At 38.7% G+C, this 22,759-nt stretch overlaps 1 protein-coding gene across 1 annotated transcript in view; it reads right to left on the bottom strand.

Moving 5' to 3' along the window:
* Positions 1-827: 827 nt before the first annotated feature.
* The window catches only part of LOC306858558 (SRC kinase signaling inhibitor 1-like), a gene marked incomplete at its 3' end in the record, with an annotated part of 57,691 nt that continues 35,759 nt past the window's right edge, over positions 828-22,759 (bottom strand). Inside the window, exons 10-19 of the mRNA XM_079399139.1 lie at positions 22,592-22,752; positions 16,459-16,634; positions 15,581-15,711; positions 15,316-15,463; positions 14,909-15,218; positions 13,750-14,163; positions 11,997-12,149; positions 7,277-8,026; positions 5,976-6,089; positions 828-1,256 (exon numbers count right to left, since the gene is read on the bottom strand). Coding sequence (XP_079255265.1) covers positions 828-1,256; positions 5,976-6,089; positions 7,277-8,026; positions 11,997-12,149; positions 13,750-14,163; positions 14,909-15,218; positions 15,316-15,463; positions 15,581-15,711; positions 16,459-16,634; positions 22,592-22,752 — 2,786 coding nt within the window. The remainder of the gene's footprint in view (positions 1,257-5,975; positions 6,090-7,276; positions 8,027-11,996; positions 12,150-13,749; positions 14,164-14,908; positions 15,219-15,315; positions 15,464-15,580; positions 15,712-16,458; positions 16,635-22,591; positions 22,753-22,759) is intronic.

The following is a 22,759-nucleotide window of genomic DNA, read 5'->3' on the forward strand; positions in this document are numbered from 1 at the left end:
GTCCGAAGCAATGTTAGACCCCAGTGACTTCCATTGTATAGACAATAAACCAAGACATTTGCAACAATACAAGAATGAGTAGATCATGACAGAACATTCATTTTTAGATGAACTATCCCTTTAAGGGAGTGTATAATCATCAAAATGTTAATCATAGCACCAATTTCTGTTATTTTCCTTTAGCAGTACGACTGATAGCCAAAACGAGCGATGCTGCCTCAACATTAAGGTTTTGCTGTTATTTTTTTTTTAACATTCCCTTCGTTGATATAGATATGAGCAATAAAACATCTCAACAAACACCGACTACTACAGTACTCACTTTCGATTATTGCAACTCTACTTGGTTTTACATAGTCTTACTGTCTTGATTTTACACTTGATGGACATCTACCGATCTCAGCTAGATCTCCAACATGTGAGATTTGGCAAATGAATGAGGGTTTGGGTAAAGAGTCCTTCCCCAGACCTCCGGTGGGTGGTGTGATGCTGGCTGTGCAGTGGAGCTGGAAACAGGCTGGTGGTGAGTGTCCAAGCCCATCTGTTGGTTCTCTAGTTTGGGGAACTGGCAGAAACGCAGAGTAGGTAGGGTTTACAGTTTGGATCTGTTCACAAATAGTGACACTATGATGCAAAGCGGTAAGTCATCTGCCTCCGTGCCCTACGTCACTGTTCTCTGCCAGGCGTCTTGGTAGGGATAGTCAGGGAAACACAACACTATAGAAGCTAAGCCTTCAAAAAACCTTCCTTTTAGGTCAGTCACATTTCAATTCATCTACTTGCACTGTCCACATCCTATATAGGGATAATTTCCAGCCACATCCTCCTTAATCAGTCTTGTTCCGCTCCGAGCTGCCGGTGACAGAGGGTTTCAGGGCCAGCGAAGACAGACTCAGTGAGGTGAGAGTGGAGGGAGATGAGGGCGAGGAAGAGGAAGTAGGCGAAGTCGGAGAGGGAGGGGAGCGGCCGTTATAGATGGGAAGAGGAAGGCTTGAGGAGTTGAAGTTCTGGTCTCTGAGAAACCGGTGTTGTCTTAAGGTGGACGACAGGAGGAGTGCCTCGGCCGAGAGGCTGGATGAGGAAAGACTAGCCAGAAGCGCTTTGGCCTGGTTGGAGGAGGCCGTCAAGGAGGACAGTGCCCCCTCCTGGGGGTACTTTCGCAATCTGGAGGGCAGGTGGCCGGAGAAGCTTGTGGCTCTGGTGCTTGCGAGGAGCGACTCGGTTGCTCTGGCTCTGCTGATGTTCAGACTCAGAGCCTGAGGGGGTGGATGTTGAGGGCAAAATTAGGGGGTATAAAGGACAGAAGAGTGGGTAGAGAAGAACAGAGTAAAAACTAAGAACATTTTGGGAGGCTTTTAAGGTTTGGTTTGGCTGCAATACATCATTAATCTCTCTCACAAGACAATTTCTTTAAGGAATGAATGAGGCTCTGGTGAATATTGACAGCTGGATGATGTTTTTTTCCTTAAAAGTATACAGGGTTGACTAGGAGGAACTGGGTAAAGGATTGTGGGCTTCAGTCGGGAGATGCTGATGAAGAAGTGGTGGTGGTGAAGAAGGCTGAGGAGAAGGTGGACAAGCTTCGGTCAGGTCAGGTTGGTTTGGGTCGCTCACTTCTGCTCACTGGGTCAAGGAGTTGGACGTGAATGGTTGCCATGAGGGCCGACGAAGGATGGCAGGTAGCGGTGACAGAGGAAAATGCAAGAGGAAGGGGACAATGGGAGGAAGGATGAAGACAAAACACAGGACAATGTTATTCAGGTTAGGATCATTCATGCATGATGCTAACCAGGTACACAGCTCTACATGTGGATTTCACCACACGAGGGCGAATCCACGTACATTTATAACACCCACAATGCATTATGCTAGAAGAAACGGACCATTTGACAAGATCTTGGTGGTTTTATTGAACATGAGCATATATGCGTCTCTATCACCATCAGTCACTCACAAACACTCTTTCGGTTCCTGTGTGACAGGACGCTGAAAGAGTTCCACTGTGATCTGCTCAAACTCTAATCAGTTGTGAGGGAGATGGATGGACAGCACGGATACGGATAAGGAGTGAAGAGGAGAGAGCGATGAGGGTGAAGAGAGAGCCCAGAGAGTCTGCGTCTTTCCACATGAAGTGCCAATTATTCCACCCTGATAGAGCAGAAAAAGACTCTCCATCTCTCTCTCGCTCGTATCTCTCTTCCCTTTAACCTTCTACCTCTCTTTCATTTCTCTCACTCTTTTCCAAACCTGCTGGCCCATGTCCTTTTCACAGAGCCTTCTCAAAAAGTCCCTGGAGAACACAACTATGATGGAGATTAAAATAGCAACTGCTTTTGCACATAAGGAATACATTCCCCTTTTGGCCATTTCCCACTTACTTTCTCTGCCCTTTTAAAATGTATGTGCCACAAGCTCATGTAATTGAGAATAGACGTAAAGCTGTTCAAGGAAGTCATATGTGAAATGAAAATGGGTGCTAGGGGGGTACACAAACAACTTGAGATAGAGATAAAAAGATACATTAATGAAATATGTGCAAGGATTTTTTTTTCTATTTTTTTGCATTTACTAAATTGAGAAAACCAATTTTGTCTGCAAGACTTGTGATTCCTTCATTCTACTGCCTGCATAAATGTTTTTTGGAAGTTTTTTGGGAAAAGAGGTCACACTTTATTTTAAGGTCCGATTCTCGTTATTAACAAACCATTAACTAAGATTATTTTCTCAGTAAACTCCTAATTTGATGCTTATTAATAGTTATTAAAGTAGTTATTAAGTTTAGGTAGTGGGTAGTATTAGGGATGTAGCATATGGTCATGCAGAAGATGTCCTTTTTATAAGTGCTAATAAACAGCCAATATGTAATTGGTATGCTAACAAGCAACTAGTTAATAGTGAGAACTGGTCCCTTTACTAAAATGTTCCCAGAAAAAAAAAGAAAATTGCACAATACCATTCAAAAGGGGTCAGTTAGGTCAGGTTTTTTTTTGGAAGAAATTAATACATTCATTTAGCAAGGAGTATCCATGTAACAGTCAAACATGACAATAAAGACATGTATAATCAATGTTACAAAAGGATTCGGTCTCAAATAAATGTTGTTCTTTTCAACTTTCTATTCAAAAAACCCTGAAACATGCATTACAGTTCCTACAAAAATATTAAATAGCAACATTGATAGTAATAAGCAATAGTTCTTGAGGACCAAAAAACTATTAGAAATATCAGAATGAGATCTGAATGATCATTTGACACTGAAGTAATGGCTGCTAAAATTACATTTTAAAATAAACTAACATTGAAAACTGCTATTTTAAAATTTAATATGTTGTATATTTGATCAAATAAATGCAGACTTTGTGATGATCATAAAGACTTGTACACCACCTTTCAAAAGTATGGGTTGGTAATATTTCATTAACAATTAGTCCAATAAAGACAGGGAGAAGAGGTCAGAAATGGGAAGTGAATCAGACCAAAAGACATTGTGTGAAGTGTTTGAGGAGCAGTGATGTGTTAATTTACATTAAACAGTCAGGGAGGGCAATCGTTTCAAAGATGAAGTCTTTCGAGAGAAGGCTAGGGTACACAACTAAATCAAATGTGGATGAGGCAGAGAGGCACAGTGAAAGGCACAGCAAGCAGAAAAAAAGCCTCAATGAAATGATGAGTGTGCATAAATGTTTGTATCCATTTGCTGACAAAAATGAGATATACGAAGTCCACTTCAAAGGGAATAATTAGCTGTTACACTGACAAGACTAAATCCTGATCATATCCAGCTTAGCAGGAGTGCCTATAACAGCAAATATGCTCTCCTGTAATTATAGTTGCAATGAACCCTCTGATCTTGCTCGCTCTCTTGCCAATATCTGCTTCTCTCTTCCTTCCCCATAAAAGATTAGATTCTTTTCTAATATTCATGCCCTGTTGAACAGGGGCCAGATTTATTAAACACAGAGTGAGGAGATTTACAGAGCACCAGCATATCTATCTTCTCCTTACCAACAGCACACAGGCACATAGCTATCTGTGTATGTGCGTCTTTTTCCTTCTAATCCATCTTTCAAACCCTCCCCTGTTTTCTCCACCTGTCTCGTTCACTTCGCTTATGTTGTGGAGCTCACATTTCCCTAGTCTCTGGCTTCATGCTTTCTCTCTCCCCCTTCTCCTGAGATCCACCTGTTTCTGGTTTATTTGTTCTGTTAGAGGGATTTAAGTGCACTTTAGAGTCCCAAATGTTCTGCGATTGACGCTCCAATTCAGTTTTTCAAAGTGTCACTGCTAGAAAGTTCTCTTCCCAAGCCTCACTTCACTTGTGACTGACACACAGAGACAAACACACGCATACACACACACACACATCTCTCCTAATGCTCTTGGCAATAGTCTGAGCTGTGGAATCTGAGCTCTGAAATGCCCTCAGACAGACATTCTGAATTGGTTTCAAGCAGAAAATGATCTTCTTAGCTTTCAGCAAACCATTTTAAAAGTTAATACAAACTTCCACAACAGTAAAGCCAAGAACCATAAAAATGGCCTAAAACCATGTTCCATGCAAAACCAAGACTGAAAAAAAGAACAAACCAAAAAGAGACCAAGACTACAGACAGACTAAGCCTAAAATCAACACTTAGGCTAGATTAAGATTTGACCAAAACTCTAACTAAAACTAAATACAAGACTAAGACCAAGTAAAATTTTTAGGCTAAACTAACAATAAACCAAAACTAAGATTAAAGATAGACCAAAACTAGACTGAGACTAGACTAGGCCTAGATATATTTACCCTTTGCAGAATATGCAGATATGTTAATAATAGTTATGCAAATATGTTAAAATAAGAGGGATCGTGAAAATACCATGTTATTTTTTATTTAGTACTGCCCTGAATAAGCCAATTCACATAACAGATGCTTATATTTACTCCACAAGAAAAAAGAGCCAGAGGGTGTAAACATTTGAACAGGGTGATGTGTAGCCTAAATTTTTCATATTTTGCTTAAATATCTTTTTGGTCCCACTTTATATTAGGTGGCTTTAACTGCTATGTACTTACATCAAAAAATAAGTACAATGTACTTATTGTGTTCATACTGTATTGCAAAAGACTTTAGCTGATATTGAGGTGGGATACGGATGAGGTTAGGGACAGGTTAAGGGTGGGTTAAGGTGTAAGGGATGGGTCAACAGTGTAACTATAAATGTATTTACAGAAATTAATTACAGATGTAATTACATCCAGGTATTTTTAAAAATATAATTACAATGTAAAAACATGTATGAACACAATAAGTACATTGTATCAAATGATTCATTTAAATGTAAGTACATAGTAGTTAAGGCCACCTAATGTAAAGTGGGACCATCTTTTTATTTTTTTCATCAAGTACTGCACTTCAGAAGCTACATAAAATACTTCCATGTTTCTCAAAAGACAAAATAAATACAATTTACCCTGATCATCCAATTCCAAAAGTTTACACCTGCTGACTCTTAATGCATTGTGTTGCCTTCTTAAGCATCAGGAAATGTTTTCACCTTTTGTAGTAATGCACGAGTCCCTCAATTGTCCTCAGTGTGAAAGAAGGATCTCAAAATCATACAATCGTTGTTGGAAAGGATTCAAATATGCAGATGATGCTGGAAAACCAAAGAATATGAAGGAGCTGGAGGATTTTTCTGAAGAACAGCGGGCAGATTTAAGATTCAAGGGTATGTAAACTTTTGAAAAGATAATTTTTATGAATTCAGTTATTATTTTGTCTTGTGGAGTATATATAAACATCTGTTATGTGAAATAGCTTATTCAGAACAGTTCTAAATAAAGAATATCATGTAATTTTCATGATCCGTCTTATTTTGTAAAAATTACTGACATTTTGCATATTCTGCAAGGGGTTTTTAAACTTATGAGCACAGTTGTGGATGGATGGATGGATGGGATAGGATAGGATAGGATGTTAGAACCATACCTGCTGTTGACCCTGGTTCTTAAGGAAGTCCTCTCTCTGTTTGCTTGTTTTGCTCTTTTCTGATCCGCTCTGCTGCAGGTGCTTGAGACGAGACAACGCCTTTCCACCACCAGTCTGAGAAGGATGAGAGAGAAGAGGAGATTAATTTGTGCAATATATTTGGTATCATTTTCCATCCAATTTCCAACATTGTATTTGCCATCATCAGCAGTCAAAGGAAGTGCTGGAGGAGAATAGTGTTCAAGACATGCAGGAGGGTGATGTGTTTTTAATAGAACACATGCACTTCAGCACAGCCCTCTCATTCATTCTCACACACACAGACACATATTACCTATAATTTCTTGTATTAAATTCAGAAAATATAAATTATTTGCCTCTGCACGAAGTTGACAAAAGCTCTCAGCAATACAAAATAATGGACGCTTCTCTAGTCTTTTCTCTCTTTGCATATATTACCTTCACAAGATCAAGCACTAGACCAAAGTCTAGAGTCACAACCAGCCAACAGTCCTTTTAAAGCTTCAAGGAGGCCCATTAGCTGTGTTTTATGCTAATGAGCACATCGCTGAACGAGGGGCTCTGTAAGAGGATCTAATGCTTGCAATCAGGTGGATCTGTGGTTGCCAGGCTCCATCTGTCCTACGAGAAGGCGTGCAATGACCTAGAGCAAGGGGCTCGGACACACCAGTTAGGAGGGATGATGCAATGCTGGCTTGTATACAAATGTGTGGGCTGAAAGCAACGCAGTGGAAAACACAAGTGACTTCATCCAAATCCTTCCATTCTGTCACTCACAGAGATCAACCCTGTTCTCAGCGGAGCTGAGTAATACACATGACGCCTGGTGGATCGCTGCTTCATAGCGGTTTATCCTGACAACTACTCTCTGAAGACAAAAGACAAATGCGAGAAGAGACAATACCGCATAAATTACGCAACAAAATCACTGGAGTAGTTACGAAGAGCTTCCCTGGGCTTTATCTTTTTATTTTACAAGAAAACCACATATAATGTCCTATGTACCAGAGGAAAATAAAACAAGGGGCAAGTAATCAAATTGCAAAGTCATTTTAAGAGGAGAAAAAAAGAGTGGGCTAATAAAGATGAGGAGGAAACAAGAGAATTTATTGTGCGAAAGATACAACGTGTATTTCTACAGAGGCTGGAGGCAAACAATTTACTTTATCAAAGCATTTGCAAAAGACCAAAAACCAAAAACCTTCCACCAGGCTGGAAGAAAGAAGATGGAAAAGACAGAAAGACCAGGGCTGAAGAAGATACTGAGGGTTAGGTTGAACCTTAGCTGTGGATGTGCTGATGCAGGATGGTTTCGGTGGGACAGCGGGTTTGTTTGTGTCTCCTCCGTCTGCTGTATGTCGAGTGCTGCCGGATCCCTTGGTGGAGGACCTCTGCGTCTGGACGGACGCTGGGAAGATGTTCCCTGTGTGAGGATCAGTGCTGAACTCCATCAGGCTGAGCTCTAGCTCACGGATGGTTTCCTCCAGACTGTCCAGATGACGGTATGTGCTATGGCAGATGTCTTCCTTCCCCCCCCCAACGCCTTGAGTGTGGATCAAACCCACTTGAGATGTCTCTACGGGCCCGTTTTGTGGCGAGTCAGACAACGCAGTGTCCAACTTTCTCATTCGCTCTTCATTCGTTTCTGTCACTGCCTCGAGAGACTCTTGAACCCTTGGCTCCCTCCGCAGGGGCTGTTTAATTGCTCTCTCGCTTGTTAAGGACGGGCAGGACTGGGTCACATCCTGGACGGGACTCTGGAGCTCCCTCTGGGCTGCATCCAAGTCTTGTAATCGAGAGACTTTTTGGCTGACTGACAAGTCTTGTTTCCATAGTGCCAGACGGGGAGTCCTCACAATGTGGCTGAAGTAACTTACTCTGATGTCATTTCCAGTGTTATTGTCTTTAATTGTCTGCGCACTATCAGACCGCCGGGTCTCTGCTGAGTCCTCAGAGGGGGACGTGGGGAGAGAGTTACACTCGGTTAAGACTATCTGGGGAACTGGAGTGGAGGACATCCCGTGCTGCATCTGCAATTTAGCAGGACAAATTTGTATAATTAACTCATGAATGTGAATCATAAATGTATGAGGTTGTAAGGTTAATGTAAAGGTGGCTAAAATAAACTTACCAGAGATTTCTCTGTAAAATCACTGGAGTGATCATCACCACCCTTAGATGTGATCAACTGCTGGCACATACGTAGCGTAGGACACATACAAAATTAAATAAAGAAATCACAGATATTTAAGCACATTCACCCAAGAATTGTTCACTAAAAAAACATTCAGTCTTCATTTACTTTTACTTGTATTACTTGCTTATATTTTCTCTTTTTCATGTAATTACAATCCTTCAATGTCTGAATTCAAAAATAAGTACAAAAATAGTCCAAAATAGTCAATTTGACTCATGTTAGTCTTGCTTTCTGAGAAACTGACTAAAACATACATAGCATTCAAACTCATAATCTTATCCTCTATTTGAGTTGTTAAAGGGATAGTTCACCCAAAAATGAAAATTCTGTCATTAATTACTCACCCTCATGCCGTAAGACCTTCGGTCATCTTCACCCATTTTTGATGAAATCTGAGCGCTTTCTGACCCTACATAGACAGCAACGCAACTGACACGTTCATGGCCCCGAAAGTTAGATTGTACATCGTTAAAATAGTCCATGTGACATCAGTGGTTCAACCGCAATGTTATGAAGCTACAAGGATACTTTTTGTTCACAAAGGAACCAAAAATAACAACTTATAACAGCTATAAAAAATAACAACGATTCAACAATTTCTTCTCTTCTACATGCATGCATTGTGGTACTCTCATGAATGGCAGCGGATTGAGCCAGAATAGAAGAAATCGTTGAATAAATTTATTTTTGTTTTCTTTGCGCACAAAAAGTATTCTTGTAGCTTCATAAAATTACGGTTGAACCACTGATGTCACATTAACTAATTTAATGATGTCCTTACTACTTTTCTGGGCCTTAACCATGGTAGTTGCGTGGGTCAGAAAGCTCTTGGATTTCATCAAAAATATCTTCATTTGTGTTTGTGTTCGAAGATGAACGAAGGTCTTACGGGTTTGGAACGACATGAGGGTGAATAATTCATGACAGAACTTCCATTTTTGGGTGAACTATCCCTTTAACTTGTGACTGAATCATTGAGTCAGTGAGCTGAACTCAAGAGCGTGATTCGTGAATAAATCATTCAGACTAGCTTTGTGAAACAGATTAACTGATTGAAAGAAATAAAAATAATTCTGAAGAATTAATTACAAACCAGCTATTCTTCTCATGAACTTACATTATTATTACTTTTTGTATTGAAAAATATTCTGAAATTAGCCGACTTGGAATATGGACTTATTTTATGTTATCTTTAATGTTTTTGCATACTTTTTGAATCTTAAAAGTTTCAGTCCCCACTCATATTACTTCACGAAGAAGAGCATAGTAAAATACAATGTCTCCTCCTTTGTTCCTCAGAAGAAAGTCATATGGTTTTGAAAGACACGAGGGTAAGTAAATGATGATAGAACATTAATTTGAGCTTTGCTTCTGTGCTCACTTAAAAATGTAAAAAATCTGGACAAGAGCTACAACACTGCACTATCAACCCACTTTTAGCTTCAGTGGAAGAAATTAGAAATTGGGCATTTCAACACAAAACAGTCATGCACATGTACAGTATTTGGTGATTGTGTAGTTGTGAGAGAGTTTTCTTAGTCTATATAGGAGTATGACTAACATTTCAGAGGGAAACATATAGATTCATGTGTGTGCATGAGTGTACAACAGCAGTCCACACTAGCTCGCAGCAGGGGCTGTTACCTGTCCAGCCGAGGACACATGGGGCAACAGCTGTAAACTAGAAGGAGGATATTTCCTGGGAGAGGGCAGGGGGAGAGTCAGACGTCGCTCAAAGAGCTGAACGGTCCGGGAGATTGGAGAGAATGAATGAAAAATATGCGATGCACAATATAAGTTCAGACCATGACATTTCAGGATTTCCTATGAAAAGCTCTAAAGACTCTGAAACTCAATCATTTAGGTTATGCACATTCACATACTGTACAGAATTGTAAATCCCATAATTTACACAAAATTACATTATAATTTGACGGAACATCAGAAATGACACGCAGTATCTTTAAACAATGTTTAGAGCTCAGCTATTTCTGTTCATGAATGTGTATGTAGAGTGCGGGTGTTATTGAGTTATGGGTTTGTTTTGAGATGTAGCTTGTGAGCCTCATTAGGTTTGAGAAGGAGGTGGGTATGGTGTCACCACAGCAGTGCCCTGATCTCCACAGGTCTCCACAGGGTTTCCAACAGAGACATGCAGCGGGGATGGAGGAGAAGAGACATCTGCTCGCTTACCCTGTCATCCACTCAACCAAGACAACAAAATCTGTTTGCTTGTTGGTGTTAATGAGCCTTGTAGTTTGTGTGCTGTATGTATGTGTGTGTGTGTGTTGCTGCCCTGAAGCAGGTCAAGGAAGCCTAAAATCAACACCAACACAACTCAAGCAGTGTCAGTCAGGATGCACTGTTATGTCCCCATGGCAAAATGATAATATGTAAATGGAGACGGCTGGGGAGAGAGGTTAGAATTTTTAATTGTGCATCAATTAAACAAATATAAATAGATTTGATGCATGTTCTGAAGTAGGACTGGGTAAAATTCATTATTAAAGGTTTGTTTAAAATAATACAAATTGAACTGAAATGAGCTGATCAAAAAGTACAATCTTTAAAAATAATAATTTTCCTATAGATTATATATACACTACTGTTAAATGCAGTCTAATTATATTACATATGACATTTTGTGACATTTGCATGTTATAATAATCTGTTTCAAATAAATTCTGTTCTTTTGAACTTAAAACTAGGTAAAGAACTTAATATTAAGAAGTTCCCTATTTCAAAATTGATAATTACAAAATGTTTCTTAAGCAGGAAATAGATTCAATGATTTCTGAATCTAAAGGACAGGAGTAATAACTGCTGAAATTATATTTTGTAATATATTAAAATAGTTATTTTAATTTTTTATCAATAAATAGTTATTAAATAACAATTTTTTTATAATATTTCACAATATTGCAGTATTAAAGTATTTTTAATCAAATAAACACAGCCTTAGTGAGGATAAGAGACTTCTTTCAAAAACATTAATAACTTTTGAACAACAAAATGTATATATGTAATATAATAGAAAATATAAAATTAAATTTAAATTAATTATAGAATTTACAAAGACTGATTATTAATAATGTGTACTGTTTTTAGAAATATCTAGTGTGTGTTGTACGTACTGTAGGTATGACAGAACATGAGTATTACAGCAGGTACTGTATATGAATTTCTTTGAAATGTTGAAATTAATTTCAATTTCAAATTCCATTTATGAAATTAATTTGTTTTTCAATTTTCTTAAATTCTAAATTGAATTGCAGTTCTGCATTCTTTAAATTCAGTTTAAATTCTGGAATAAAATTAGTATGTAGAAGGCATTCCCAATTCAATTTGAGTGGTGCATAACCCTACTCTGAAGTCGCTAATGCATCGAGAGATAAAGTATATGGGTAAGTGAGATGGCATATATTAGATGTTATGGTTGTTGATTCTATGTACAGTTAAATTAGACACAAATGGTATCCCACAATATACTCACCAGTGCCTAACTTACAGCACTTTACATCAGTACAGCACACAACATTGTCAAACCACTCATTTGATTTTAATAGTTCATGAGCCAAAGAGCATAGACATAAATTCATATCTCCTGCCTGCTAATGTGTGCTTAATGAATGAGCCAACCCACCAACTGGTAGAATCCAGTGAATGTAATTGAACTGCACTGTGGGTGTACACCAGACACATCTGGTGCGTGTGACATATGGACATTAATCACCAACATTAAAACTTCAGCCGTTAGAGTACAGACGGTCTGATGTGACTCCTCAGGTAATACATGTGCTCACCTCTAGCTCAGCAGCTAACTTCTCCTCGTTGCCCTCCTCTCGCTCTCCACCAGCGATGGTTGGAGGGGTGGAGGCCGGTCGGGGGGCTTCAGATATACTCCTCCTCAGCTTAACGTGTGGCTTCTGATACTCAGTCTCCTCTGATTCTGATTTCTGTTTATATACACACAGACAAAAGGACAAATATGTATATACTATATACATGTTTTAAAAAAGGGGACTTATTTCAAAAGTCATCAACACACACGCACACACACATATATGTATTGATGTACTGTAATGTAATGGAGACATTGTCTATGTATCCACTTAAAGAGATTGAGATATTTCTGGACACTTATGTTACACTTAATGTCTGAATGTTTGCAACAAGAGAGTATAAAATGAATGAATTAATAAATAAACATAAATATAAAATACATTTATTTATTTATTTGTTAGTATTTCTTTATGAAAAATTGTTATGAAATATACATATTTTTATTTATGGATGACAACCAATCAATCAATGAATAATAAATATGACATATGAATATATAAATATATATATATATATAAATATTCTAAAATATAAACATATTTATATATAAACATATACATATTCTAAAATATAAACTCATAGGGGAAGTCGTGGCCTAATGGTTAGAGAGCCGGACTCGTAATCGAAAGGTTGCGGGTTCGAGTCCCCGGCCGGCAGGAATTGTAGGTGGGGGGAGTGAATGTCCAGCGCTCTCTCCACCCTCAATACCACGACTGAGGTGCCCTTGAGCAAGGCACCGAACCCCCAACTGCTCCCCAGGCGCTGCAGCATGGCTGCCCACTGCTCCGGGTGTGTGTGTGTGTGTGTGTGTGCATTTGTTCACTACTCACTGCTGTGTGTGTGCACTTGGATGGGTTAAACGCAGGGCACCAATTTCGAGTATGGGTCACCATACTTGACAATACGTCACGACTTTTTTTACTTTTTTTAAACATTCATTGATTAGTTTATGAATGGATGAATGAATAAATAATTATGGTAACACTTTATTTTACGGTTACATCTATTAGTTGCTGATTAGCATGCATATTACTAGAATATTAGCCATGTATTAGTGCTAATTAAGCACATATTAATGCTTTATTCAACATCCCTAATCCTACCCAATACCTAAACTTAACAACTACCTTACTAACTATTAATAAGCAGCAAATTAAGAATTTATTGAGGGAAAAGTCGTAGTTAATAGTTAACAAGTGTTACCTATTCTAAAGTGTGACCATAATTATATAAATATTTAAAAATACTAATATATATTTATTTATTTATATGAATGAATGAATGAATGATGTAAAATTAATTATGGCTGTTTTGACTGAATTGCAGAAAATAATAACTAAAAGGCTGCAAAAAAGTATAGAATATATCCCATTATAATGTAATGACTGAATCATAATCTTTCTCAATCTCTCTCAAATTCACCTGTGACCAACAGATGATTTATTAGAGCCGGAACAACTGAGGTGATAGAGTAAATATCAACCATGACTAACACACCCACAAACATGGGCGGCTTTTATGAGATGCCTGACATTTTTGAGACACTGCACTCAAATAAAAGTGATTTAGTGTCTTCTCCTGACTCCTCTGACGGTCCATGTGCTGCTCTTTCAGTAACAGCTTGCATATAAATGTTTGAGAAAGTTTGCATGCATAAACACACACATGCAAAATCATCTGTGTGTGGGTGTCATTCTGAATGTCACCAGTCACCTTTATATTCTTTCCAGGAATGATCATCTCTCCGCTGCGCGTAGTCAGGGCAGGGGAGGAGGGGAAACTCCGGCGGGGTGGTGGAGGAGGGGGGGATTTTGAGGTCTTCTCTGTTCGATACCTCGCCACCGTCAGTTCATCCGAGCCTCGTCTGGATCCACTGTCTTTACTGGAAAGTTTATTCTGAGGTTTATTAGGCTTGTGTTCAGGTGTGGCATTTGTGCTAGATGGACTCTGGCTCTGGTTTTGGTTTTGAATCTGGTTCTGAGCAGGTTTGATCTGCTTGGCGGCAAAGTCCAAGTCAGGAATGGCCTTCATGAGCTCAGCCTGAGTCTCCTCCAACAGTCGATTAATGTCCTGAGCGCTGTACTGTGTTAGACTGGCCCTCTTCTCTTCCCAGTCCCGCTCAGCTGCCTGAGGAGACATACAGATTACATTTTACAAGATCATTAGTGCTTCAAAACAGCTAAAGAAGCTGAAGTATTAAAGCCTATTCAGAATTTTCAACTCATTCAATCATTCACAAGATTTCAAAAGTAAATATGTAAAAGTGCACTATTATTCAAAAGTTTGAGGACGGTAAGAGATTTTGAGTTTGTTTCATTTTTCTTACACTTACCCTGATTTGCTGCTCAAGAAACATTTATTATTATTAATGATGAAAAGAGTTGTGCTACTTAATATATTTGTGGAAATATTTGAATATTTTGTGACACTTTTTTAAGGATACTTTGATGAATAGAAAGCTAAAAAAAATAGAATTTTTAAAAATAGAAATCATTTGTAACATTACAAATATCCTTAGTCACCTTTAAAAAAATTGATGCATCCATGCTGAAATAATTTCTTAAAAAAAAAAACCTTACTGACCTCAAACATTTGAACTTCATTACTAGTTCATAACAATTCATCATCAGTTGTGCCACTCTGCATAGTAAGTATTTTAAATTGTTGATTAAAACATTGTCCTTCTTTTTAGCAACACAAATTGTCCAAGGTTCATTTCTAATTTAAAAATATACCTTCGTACTATTGTCCAATTTAATGACGTCAGACCTTGGCCTTTACATATTAAAACAACATTACTAAATAAAAAAATGTATTTCTCTTGTATACATTTAGACAAACGGTTTATTTCATTTTAAATCTCATTCCTCACCAGTCTCACTTCCACGGATGAAGCCTTGTCAGACCCTCCTCGACCTCCCCCCTCGCCCAGCTCCCGTCCCTTGAACGAGCCCACCATCCCATGAGAATCCTTCTCACGCTGTGCACTAGAATGGTTCGAGTGGCTGTGGCCTTGACTAGAGTGAGGGCTCCAGTTAGCCAGGCTGGTCTCATTGAGGTTTAGCGGTGGACTGGTTGGAATATCAAAGTCTGTGTTCTTCCTGTACTCGTCCCCTCCTCCGAGTTTAGGAGAGGGGCTGGAATACTCATCCTGGGTTTTCCACACTCCTTCATTCACCTGCCTGATCAAACCATAAAACAGCACTCAAAATAATGAAGAGTAAATTACATTTGAGACGTGTGGCTAGACAAGGAATGATTAAATAATTGTTTGTCTACCTCCTCAGCGTGGTGAGAGTGTCTGTGATAGATCTGCAGCGTTTAAGCAGAGCGTCCAGTCTGTGTGGCTCCTCTTTCAGGAATTTCACAGCTTCCACTTCCACTCGCAACACCACTCGCATTTTACTCTGGAGCCCCGGGAACTGATCTGAACAAGAGAGACAAAGAGAAAAACAGACAGGCAGAGAAGTGAACAACTCTCTTCTGTAACCAAGGTTCAAGTGTCTGGCTGTGAAGGACAGAAAAGAGTCTGAGTCTGTCTCACTCTTCAGCTCGGTGAGAGTCTCTCCAAGTTTCCTCAGTAGCGAGCTTTTCTCCTCCAGCTCCTGCACTGTCACATGTCGGTGATTGACAGAAATCTCCTTTTGGATTTCCTCCACTGACTTTTCCAGATCACTGTCAAGCACAAACACCCACTCATCAATTCATTACATATTGACTGAAATTCAGAAAGAGCATAAACCTGCATGGCATATTAATTGACGATATCACAAAGCACCTCAGTGTTATTACACAGAAGGGAATCTTGCACGTTTTGATGTTTCTGACATTTAAAAGTTCAAAAATGTAGCACGAGACGAGCGTGAAAATCCCAAGCCCGCCTCCCTGTGCTGTGGCATCGGCACGCATTTGAATAAGTGTCAGTGCAGCAGGGTGTATTAGCACTAAACGACTGAGACGCAGTCGGAGTGTTTACACTCGAAATCCAATTTAACCACGTCAAATAAATCCACCCCCCACAAAACGGTTTGTTACAAACAGCGTCCCGTTAATAATTGAATCACATCAACTGGCTGTTAGCTATACTTAATAACCGCTATCAATTAAAAGCAACACGACTTATCTGGTAGCGAGTTGAAGAGGCGGATTTAGTCACCCTGCTGCTTTTAATTGGAAGAAAATAAATCAATGAGATGCTGTCCGTTGTTTGTACGAGCTAACGCTGAGGTGTGGGTCTGCAGGTCTTTAACTGAGACTGTTTATGCCTCATTGTTATGCATTTATTCACTTTCGGGTATGAAATGATGAGAACCTGTGCAATAAAAATAACTGGGAAATTATTTTTTGCACATTATGCAGCAGTGTCACTAAGCTAGTGCCTCAGACTGCATTATTATAGCACATATTGTGTGCGAGACGCACTGCAGTTGCTGTATGATGAGTTCCTCCTCGTTCAGGTATTTGAGTCTCTCCTCTTCCACTAGGAGGCGCTGTCTCTGGAGAGGGTCTTCCTGTTTCCTCAGCGCATCTGATAGACGCAGACTCAGCTCTGTCTCGGTCCTCTTCAGTAGACTACGTATGGAGTCCTGGTTCTGCAACTACACACAAACACAATCCAATTAAAGTCCGCGTCAAGGCAATTTAGAGAACCGTTTCTAAACACGTTATAAATGTTAGAAATGTGTTGCTGAAAACACGTCACAAAGACTGTCAACTATGTAGTACTGAATTGTGGAGTTAGGCCGCTAACTTGCTTTTCACCAACTGTCATTATTGTTACTACAGCCTACAGTTTGCTAACTAGCTATGCCTTCACATAAATGCATATTATAAACATGTATGGCTGTGTAAATCCAATTAAGCTTCTAGAAGGAGCAAGTTTTTTAATAACGTTTTAAGCAGCTTTTTATAATTACAGTAGAAATACTGGAAATATATGCCAATATGGGGGAGGGGTGTTAAAATATTGTGTTGGACAGCATAGGCTTCCGGTCAAAAAAATTGAGAATAATAATGCAGGACATTTTACTTGATCAACCTCCTATGGTGTTCCTAGAACAATATTCCCAACAACCAATCGCAGCCCTTCTATGTTCAGTATTAATCTATGAATGATTGTTAAGCATTATAGTCTTCAGACGTTTCAGGTGTGTCAGTGTGGGAGCATTTTACAGAAGGTCAGCTGTCATAATCCATCACAACACAGCCATCAGATGACTCATATATGTATCCATATGTAACATTGACCTGTCTTTGACCATATGCAGCTGTCATCTTGAATGTGAAGGTATAATGTTATAGAATTGACTTTGCTAGTGTGTGTGTTTGTGTATAAAGTATATACCGTATACTATCCTTGATAGTGTTTATGATGGATCACACTCGTTTAAGGTCTCTTGAATGCCATAATGTGAAAGCGCATGCATGTCCTAGAGTTTATTTTCTAGTATTTTCAATTTGTGCATGTTGAAGGTTGTGTGGGAGTTGGAGTGCCAAATATCACCATAATTTTGTGATGCGTAAGCACTCTGCAGACAATGTTTGTTTGCCCTGAGAGAAAAACAGAGTGGACTTGCATAGCGCCGATAATGAGAAAAGTGTGTAAAAACTGTTTTTGCACACTCTACGTTTGTGTACACAATGAAATTTTAGTGTCATTTGGCGGTAGTTCCTCCTCGAGCTGAATTATTTATAAGTCTCATGCATTATTCAACATATCCATGTCTCCTAGGTAACGGGATGAGGGCAGGGGCCGTGTCTCGAGCTCTGGCATTCAGGCAGGTAATAGTCTAACTCAGCAGTCTGCAGTTGTCATGTCATCAGAGGCTTGACTCTCGACACCAAAGCAATTGACACCAATCTCAAAGTCCCCACGCGACAAGCTCAGACTGTTGCACCATCCCCTCAACTTCTCCATGCATTTGCCTTACTGGCTTCCAACTCACATCCACCCCAAAATTGGAGTATAGTGTTCTGTTTCAGTACTAAATGTTCATAAACTGCAAAAGTGGCATCTTAATGGGTTCAATCAGTTTTTTTGACATCCCATACAAATACATAAATTTCTCTCTATTTACATAGTAAAAAAAAATCTCAGTAACTCTTTACTTAAAGACTTTATTTATAATGCATTATAAAGGGATATTAAAGGGTATAATGCATTATAATTATAAGTATGCATAATGTGCCTTGTGATTCATTATAACTTGTAAATAATTCGAATCGAATTTAAAATGCATAGTGTAACAATGAATTTATAAGTGTTACAGTATATTAACTGTGGTTACAATTATTCAAGAGATTGTGCAATGCATTATAAGGTGCATTACAGTGCATTAAAACTACTTCTATAAAGAATTATACATAAAGGCTTTAAGAAAAGTGTTACCAAAATCTCTCTCTAAAAATTTGCTAAACAACTCTTAATGTCCCATGCAGGTTCCTTTCAGGTTTGCTTCTAAGTTTGCTTCTCTAACAAAATTATTGTGTTTTAAGAACTAGTAGATACTTATACTTATTATGCTTAAAATATACTATATATTTTATTTCATAATTAAGAATAGTTAATATTTTATAATTATGTGTTCATTTTTTGCATTATGGGATTGTATGTAATAAGGACTATAATTTTTCATCTTTCATATATATTGAAATCGAAATCTTTTAGAAAATTCCATATGGAAATAAATGGTTTTAGGTTTCTGAACATGAAGAACCATTGTGAAGTGAAGGAAATAGGAAATAAGGAATATTTAAGATTCTGTACTCTTTCTAGGTCACTAATTGAATAAGCAATTTAATCATGTGAACTCCTTTGTATAAAAGATCAAATTCCCTTGCTTGCATTGAGAGAAACAGACGACTCTCTAGTTTATTCAGAGAGTTGAGATGCGGGTGTTCACTCATGAATCACACCGGTAGCTATCATTTCACAGTCAATTTTTATTAAAGCACTGCTGACTGAAAAGCTGACTTAATTTGGGGCCAGCTTCCTCTCTCTCTTTATCTATGTATCCCTGCGGGCCCATACCATCTCATCATTGAGTATGATATTAAGAGTTATTGCCTGCCCTGCTATAAGAGTGAATCACACACAGCAGCAGCCGGAAAATGAACAGTTTTCATTATGAACATAGTTGAACACATGCTCACTTACACATAAATACACACACACTTAGATATACTTATGAACAGTAGTGTAATCAATACAGCATTCCCACATTTTTTGATCAGTGAATTTCTATGGCATCCCAAAAATTTTGCAGTCATGGTTCTTTTTTTTTTTTTCAATGTGTGTCTACCTTTTAAAAATTTGGGTCAGTAAGATTTTAAAGGTTTTTCAAAGAAATCTCTTATGTTCACCAAGGCTGCATTTATTTAATCAAAAATACAGTTAAATTGTAATATTGTAATATACAATTTTAACATTTTAAAATAAATTCAGCATCATTAGTACAAGTGTTAAAATTGCTCTTTGTGAGTGCAATCCATATAAAATTATTCTTAGCAATCATGGATAACTGGAAAATTTGTGAAGATTCATTGCTGTGAGATCCCTGTTTGTAGACACCACACTCACAAAGAGAAATATCTGAAGCAATTTTATAGCTGAGCATAACTTGAAAAAATTATTTTCCGCTGTAAAAATTTCCATGACTTTTTGAGGCTAGAAAAAAAATCATTTAAAAATTCCCTCGCATTTCCAGGTGTTGCATGACTATGGGAACTCTGTAAATACAGAAAGGAAAGCGTATGACAGACACACAACCCAATAGGATCTGTCAGACTGTTAGTGTGCCATTTCCTCTCTGCTGGCTTTCAGCCCTCCCTAAAGCTCCCTCCACATCCATCCTTTCTCTCCTCCTTCACACATTCACCAACACAAACATTTCCCTTTATCATACTCCTGCTCAACATGTCCCCATTATAATCTGACAGCTGGCCGTACAAGGAATTTCTACAGTTTACAACAGTATCCATATTTATTTATTTTTTAAGACATTTTTCCCCATTCAGACATCAGATTCTATATCCATCCTGCTCATCAGAGACAACTGCTGTCTTGGGATAGTTGGCCCATATCTAAAAAAATCTGACATTTTGACAGATACATTTCTGAATGATACAGTTGAATTTCCCTTGTTCCCCATAGAGGCAGCTTATCAAACATCACTCTTCTCCCTCTTTTTCTGTCTGTTTCTCTGTATTTCTGCCCAACTTAACACACACAGGTACAGAACACCAGCATTTCAATCTACACTTTCTGTAATGTAAAAAGTAAGCGATTTTGAATCCAAAATTCCCAGTGTCTTTCAGAGACTCTTTTGTAAATATGTATTAAAATCATCAGTAACACAATCAAAAATGTGACCCTGGACCACAAAACCAGTCTTAAGTGTCAATTTTTCATAAGAATAAAATAAGCTGAATAAATAAGCTTTCCATTGATGTATGGTTTGTTAGGATAGGATAATATTTGGTCGAGATACAACTTTTTGAAAATCTGGAATCTAAATATTGAGAAAATCACCTTTAAATTGTCCAAATGAAGTTCTTAGCAATGCATATTACTAATCAAAAATTAAGTTTTGATGTATTTACGGTAAGAAATTTACAAAATATCTTCATGGAACATGATCTTTACTTAACATTCTAATGATTTTTGGTATAAAAGAAAAATCAATCATTTTCACCCATACAATGTATTGTTGGCTATTGCTACAAATATACCCCAGCGACTTAAGACTGGTTTTGTGCTCCAGGGTCACAAATGTTCAAAAACATTAAAATAGGTTTGATTTCACCATCAAGTCCTCTGGTTTGGATGTTGAAGTGTGTAACGCCAAAGTCCCTTTAAGGCAAGTCATGTCACTCAGCGGCCATCTTTGAAACACCTCTCGGGCATGCAAGTGCAGCTATCTCTTAGAATGGGGAAACATCAAATTCTCCAAAACTGGTCGCCAAGCTTACAATTAAATTTCATATTTGAAATCACCAATGAAATCTGACAACAACTGTATCATAAATGTTGTTTATTTTTATTATGCGCAGTGCTAGGGGCACATCTCAGAATGCTGACTTTTTCTATAGAAACCATGACTTCTAACGGCAGCTGCAGTGACGATATCGATTGGCTCTTTGGCTCAGGCTTCTTTCGATAGAGCGGCCATATTGAGCATTGCATTTTTCCCCATTCAAAACTAGACAAGCGACACGTCTTGGGGATTCTATAGTCTTTGGTAACGCATGAAAACTTTCCATACTGAACTCTAAACATGACCGAGATGGATGCATTTCCTCCTCTACACCACACACAATGAACACCATCGGGACATGGAGCAACAAATCTGCCGTTAATACCAGGTGAGGCCATTCGGCACGTCCTCCTTGTTTTTCGCTGCTGTGTAAATAAATTAGACTGATAGAGATATTATGAGGACTACAAATCGGAGCTGCTGTTCCTGCCGTCTGTGCCTTCTGTACCACCTTCTGTATCACCTCCTTAAATCGTCCTCCCTGTCAGCAGGCAAACATCTAGATGGCTTGCAGTGTTAGGTGCAGGTTAGTGCAACACTTCCTTGATTCTGACTGGTTGACACTCATTCCAATATGGCTATAAATTATTTCCAGGTCTGCAAATCGCTTTTTACATTTAACCAATATCTAGGGATAAGCACATTTACAAGTGAATTCCATGGAATAAGTGGAATAATTGACACTGAACTGCTTAAGAATTCAAATTTAGTAACTAGTAATCGGCTTCGCATCATGCCGTATTTCGACCTCAGGCGTGGTTCAGCGAAGTCAGCAGCGAGAGAGAGCATCGGGAGACGAGCGGTGAGTAAGTAGGTCGAGTGCAAAATGATGAACACCTGTGTCTGATTGCAGTAATTGGCGTGGAGAGACTGGATAAGAAGCCTCGGACAGGCACAGGAGGCGGAGAGAGAGCAGGACGGGAGGGAGACTCGCGTGCAGAACGAATCTGCTTGACTGGAGGAAACCAGGAAACTGCATATCGGAAGAAACTGAACTTTCGTGAACCGTGCCGGACGGCAACCTTTCTTTTGGTGATTTTGAGTTATTGGAATAAAGTCTCACGAGTCTCCTCAAGCCAACCTTGTCCTCTTCCTTCCTTATCCCTAACCTGAACCTTATCACAGACACCTTTCTAAGTAGGAGCAAAATTACAAAGTTTCAAGCATCAAGAAACATTTGTCCTCAACACTGAACTGAGCTGAACATTAACACTATTGCCTTTTCTAGAGCTGCACAATCAGTCAATCAGAACAACTTTGAAGTTTGATTTAATGTTTTATAACAAGCTATGTGTGAGCAGTCCCAATGAGATTACTACCTAGTGTGATGTGTCGAAAACAGAAGCCAAGCAAGTGACAAATTGTCTTGACATGCTACGCTTTTGATGGTCACCCATGGTGAGGACAAAAACTCAGATTAACATGGAAGAGAGATGTGATTTATCACATGCTGCTTTATCACGTCATGCCTGTTCAGTTACCTGCTGTGTGTCAAGATGCACGAGATTGTAACGTCTTACCTGCATTTTACGGAGCTGTGCGAGCTGCTTGCGCAGATCAGTGGCGTTCTGTTGTAGGTCGTGCATGTGAAGCTGCATCTGTAGCCTGGAGACGGTGGAGGCCTGAGTGCCTCCAGATGAAGGCGGAGGCATCAGTGCCAGCGGCGCAGATGGACTCAGCGCTAATAA

The sequence above is a fragment of the Barbus barbus genome (genome assembly GCF_936440315.1).
Source record: "Barbus barbus genome assembly, chromosome: 3".
Lineage (NCBI taxonomy): Eukaryota > Metazoa > Chordata > Actinopteri > Cypriniformes > Cyprinidae > Barbus > Barbus barbus.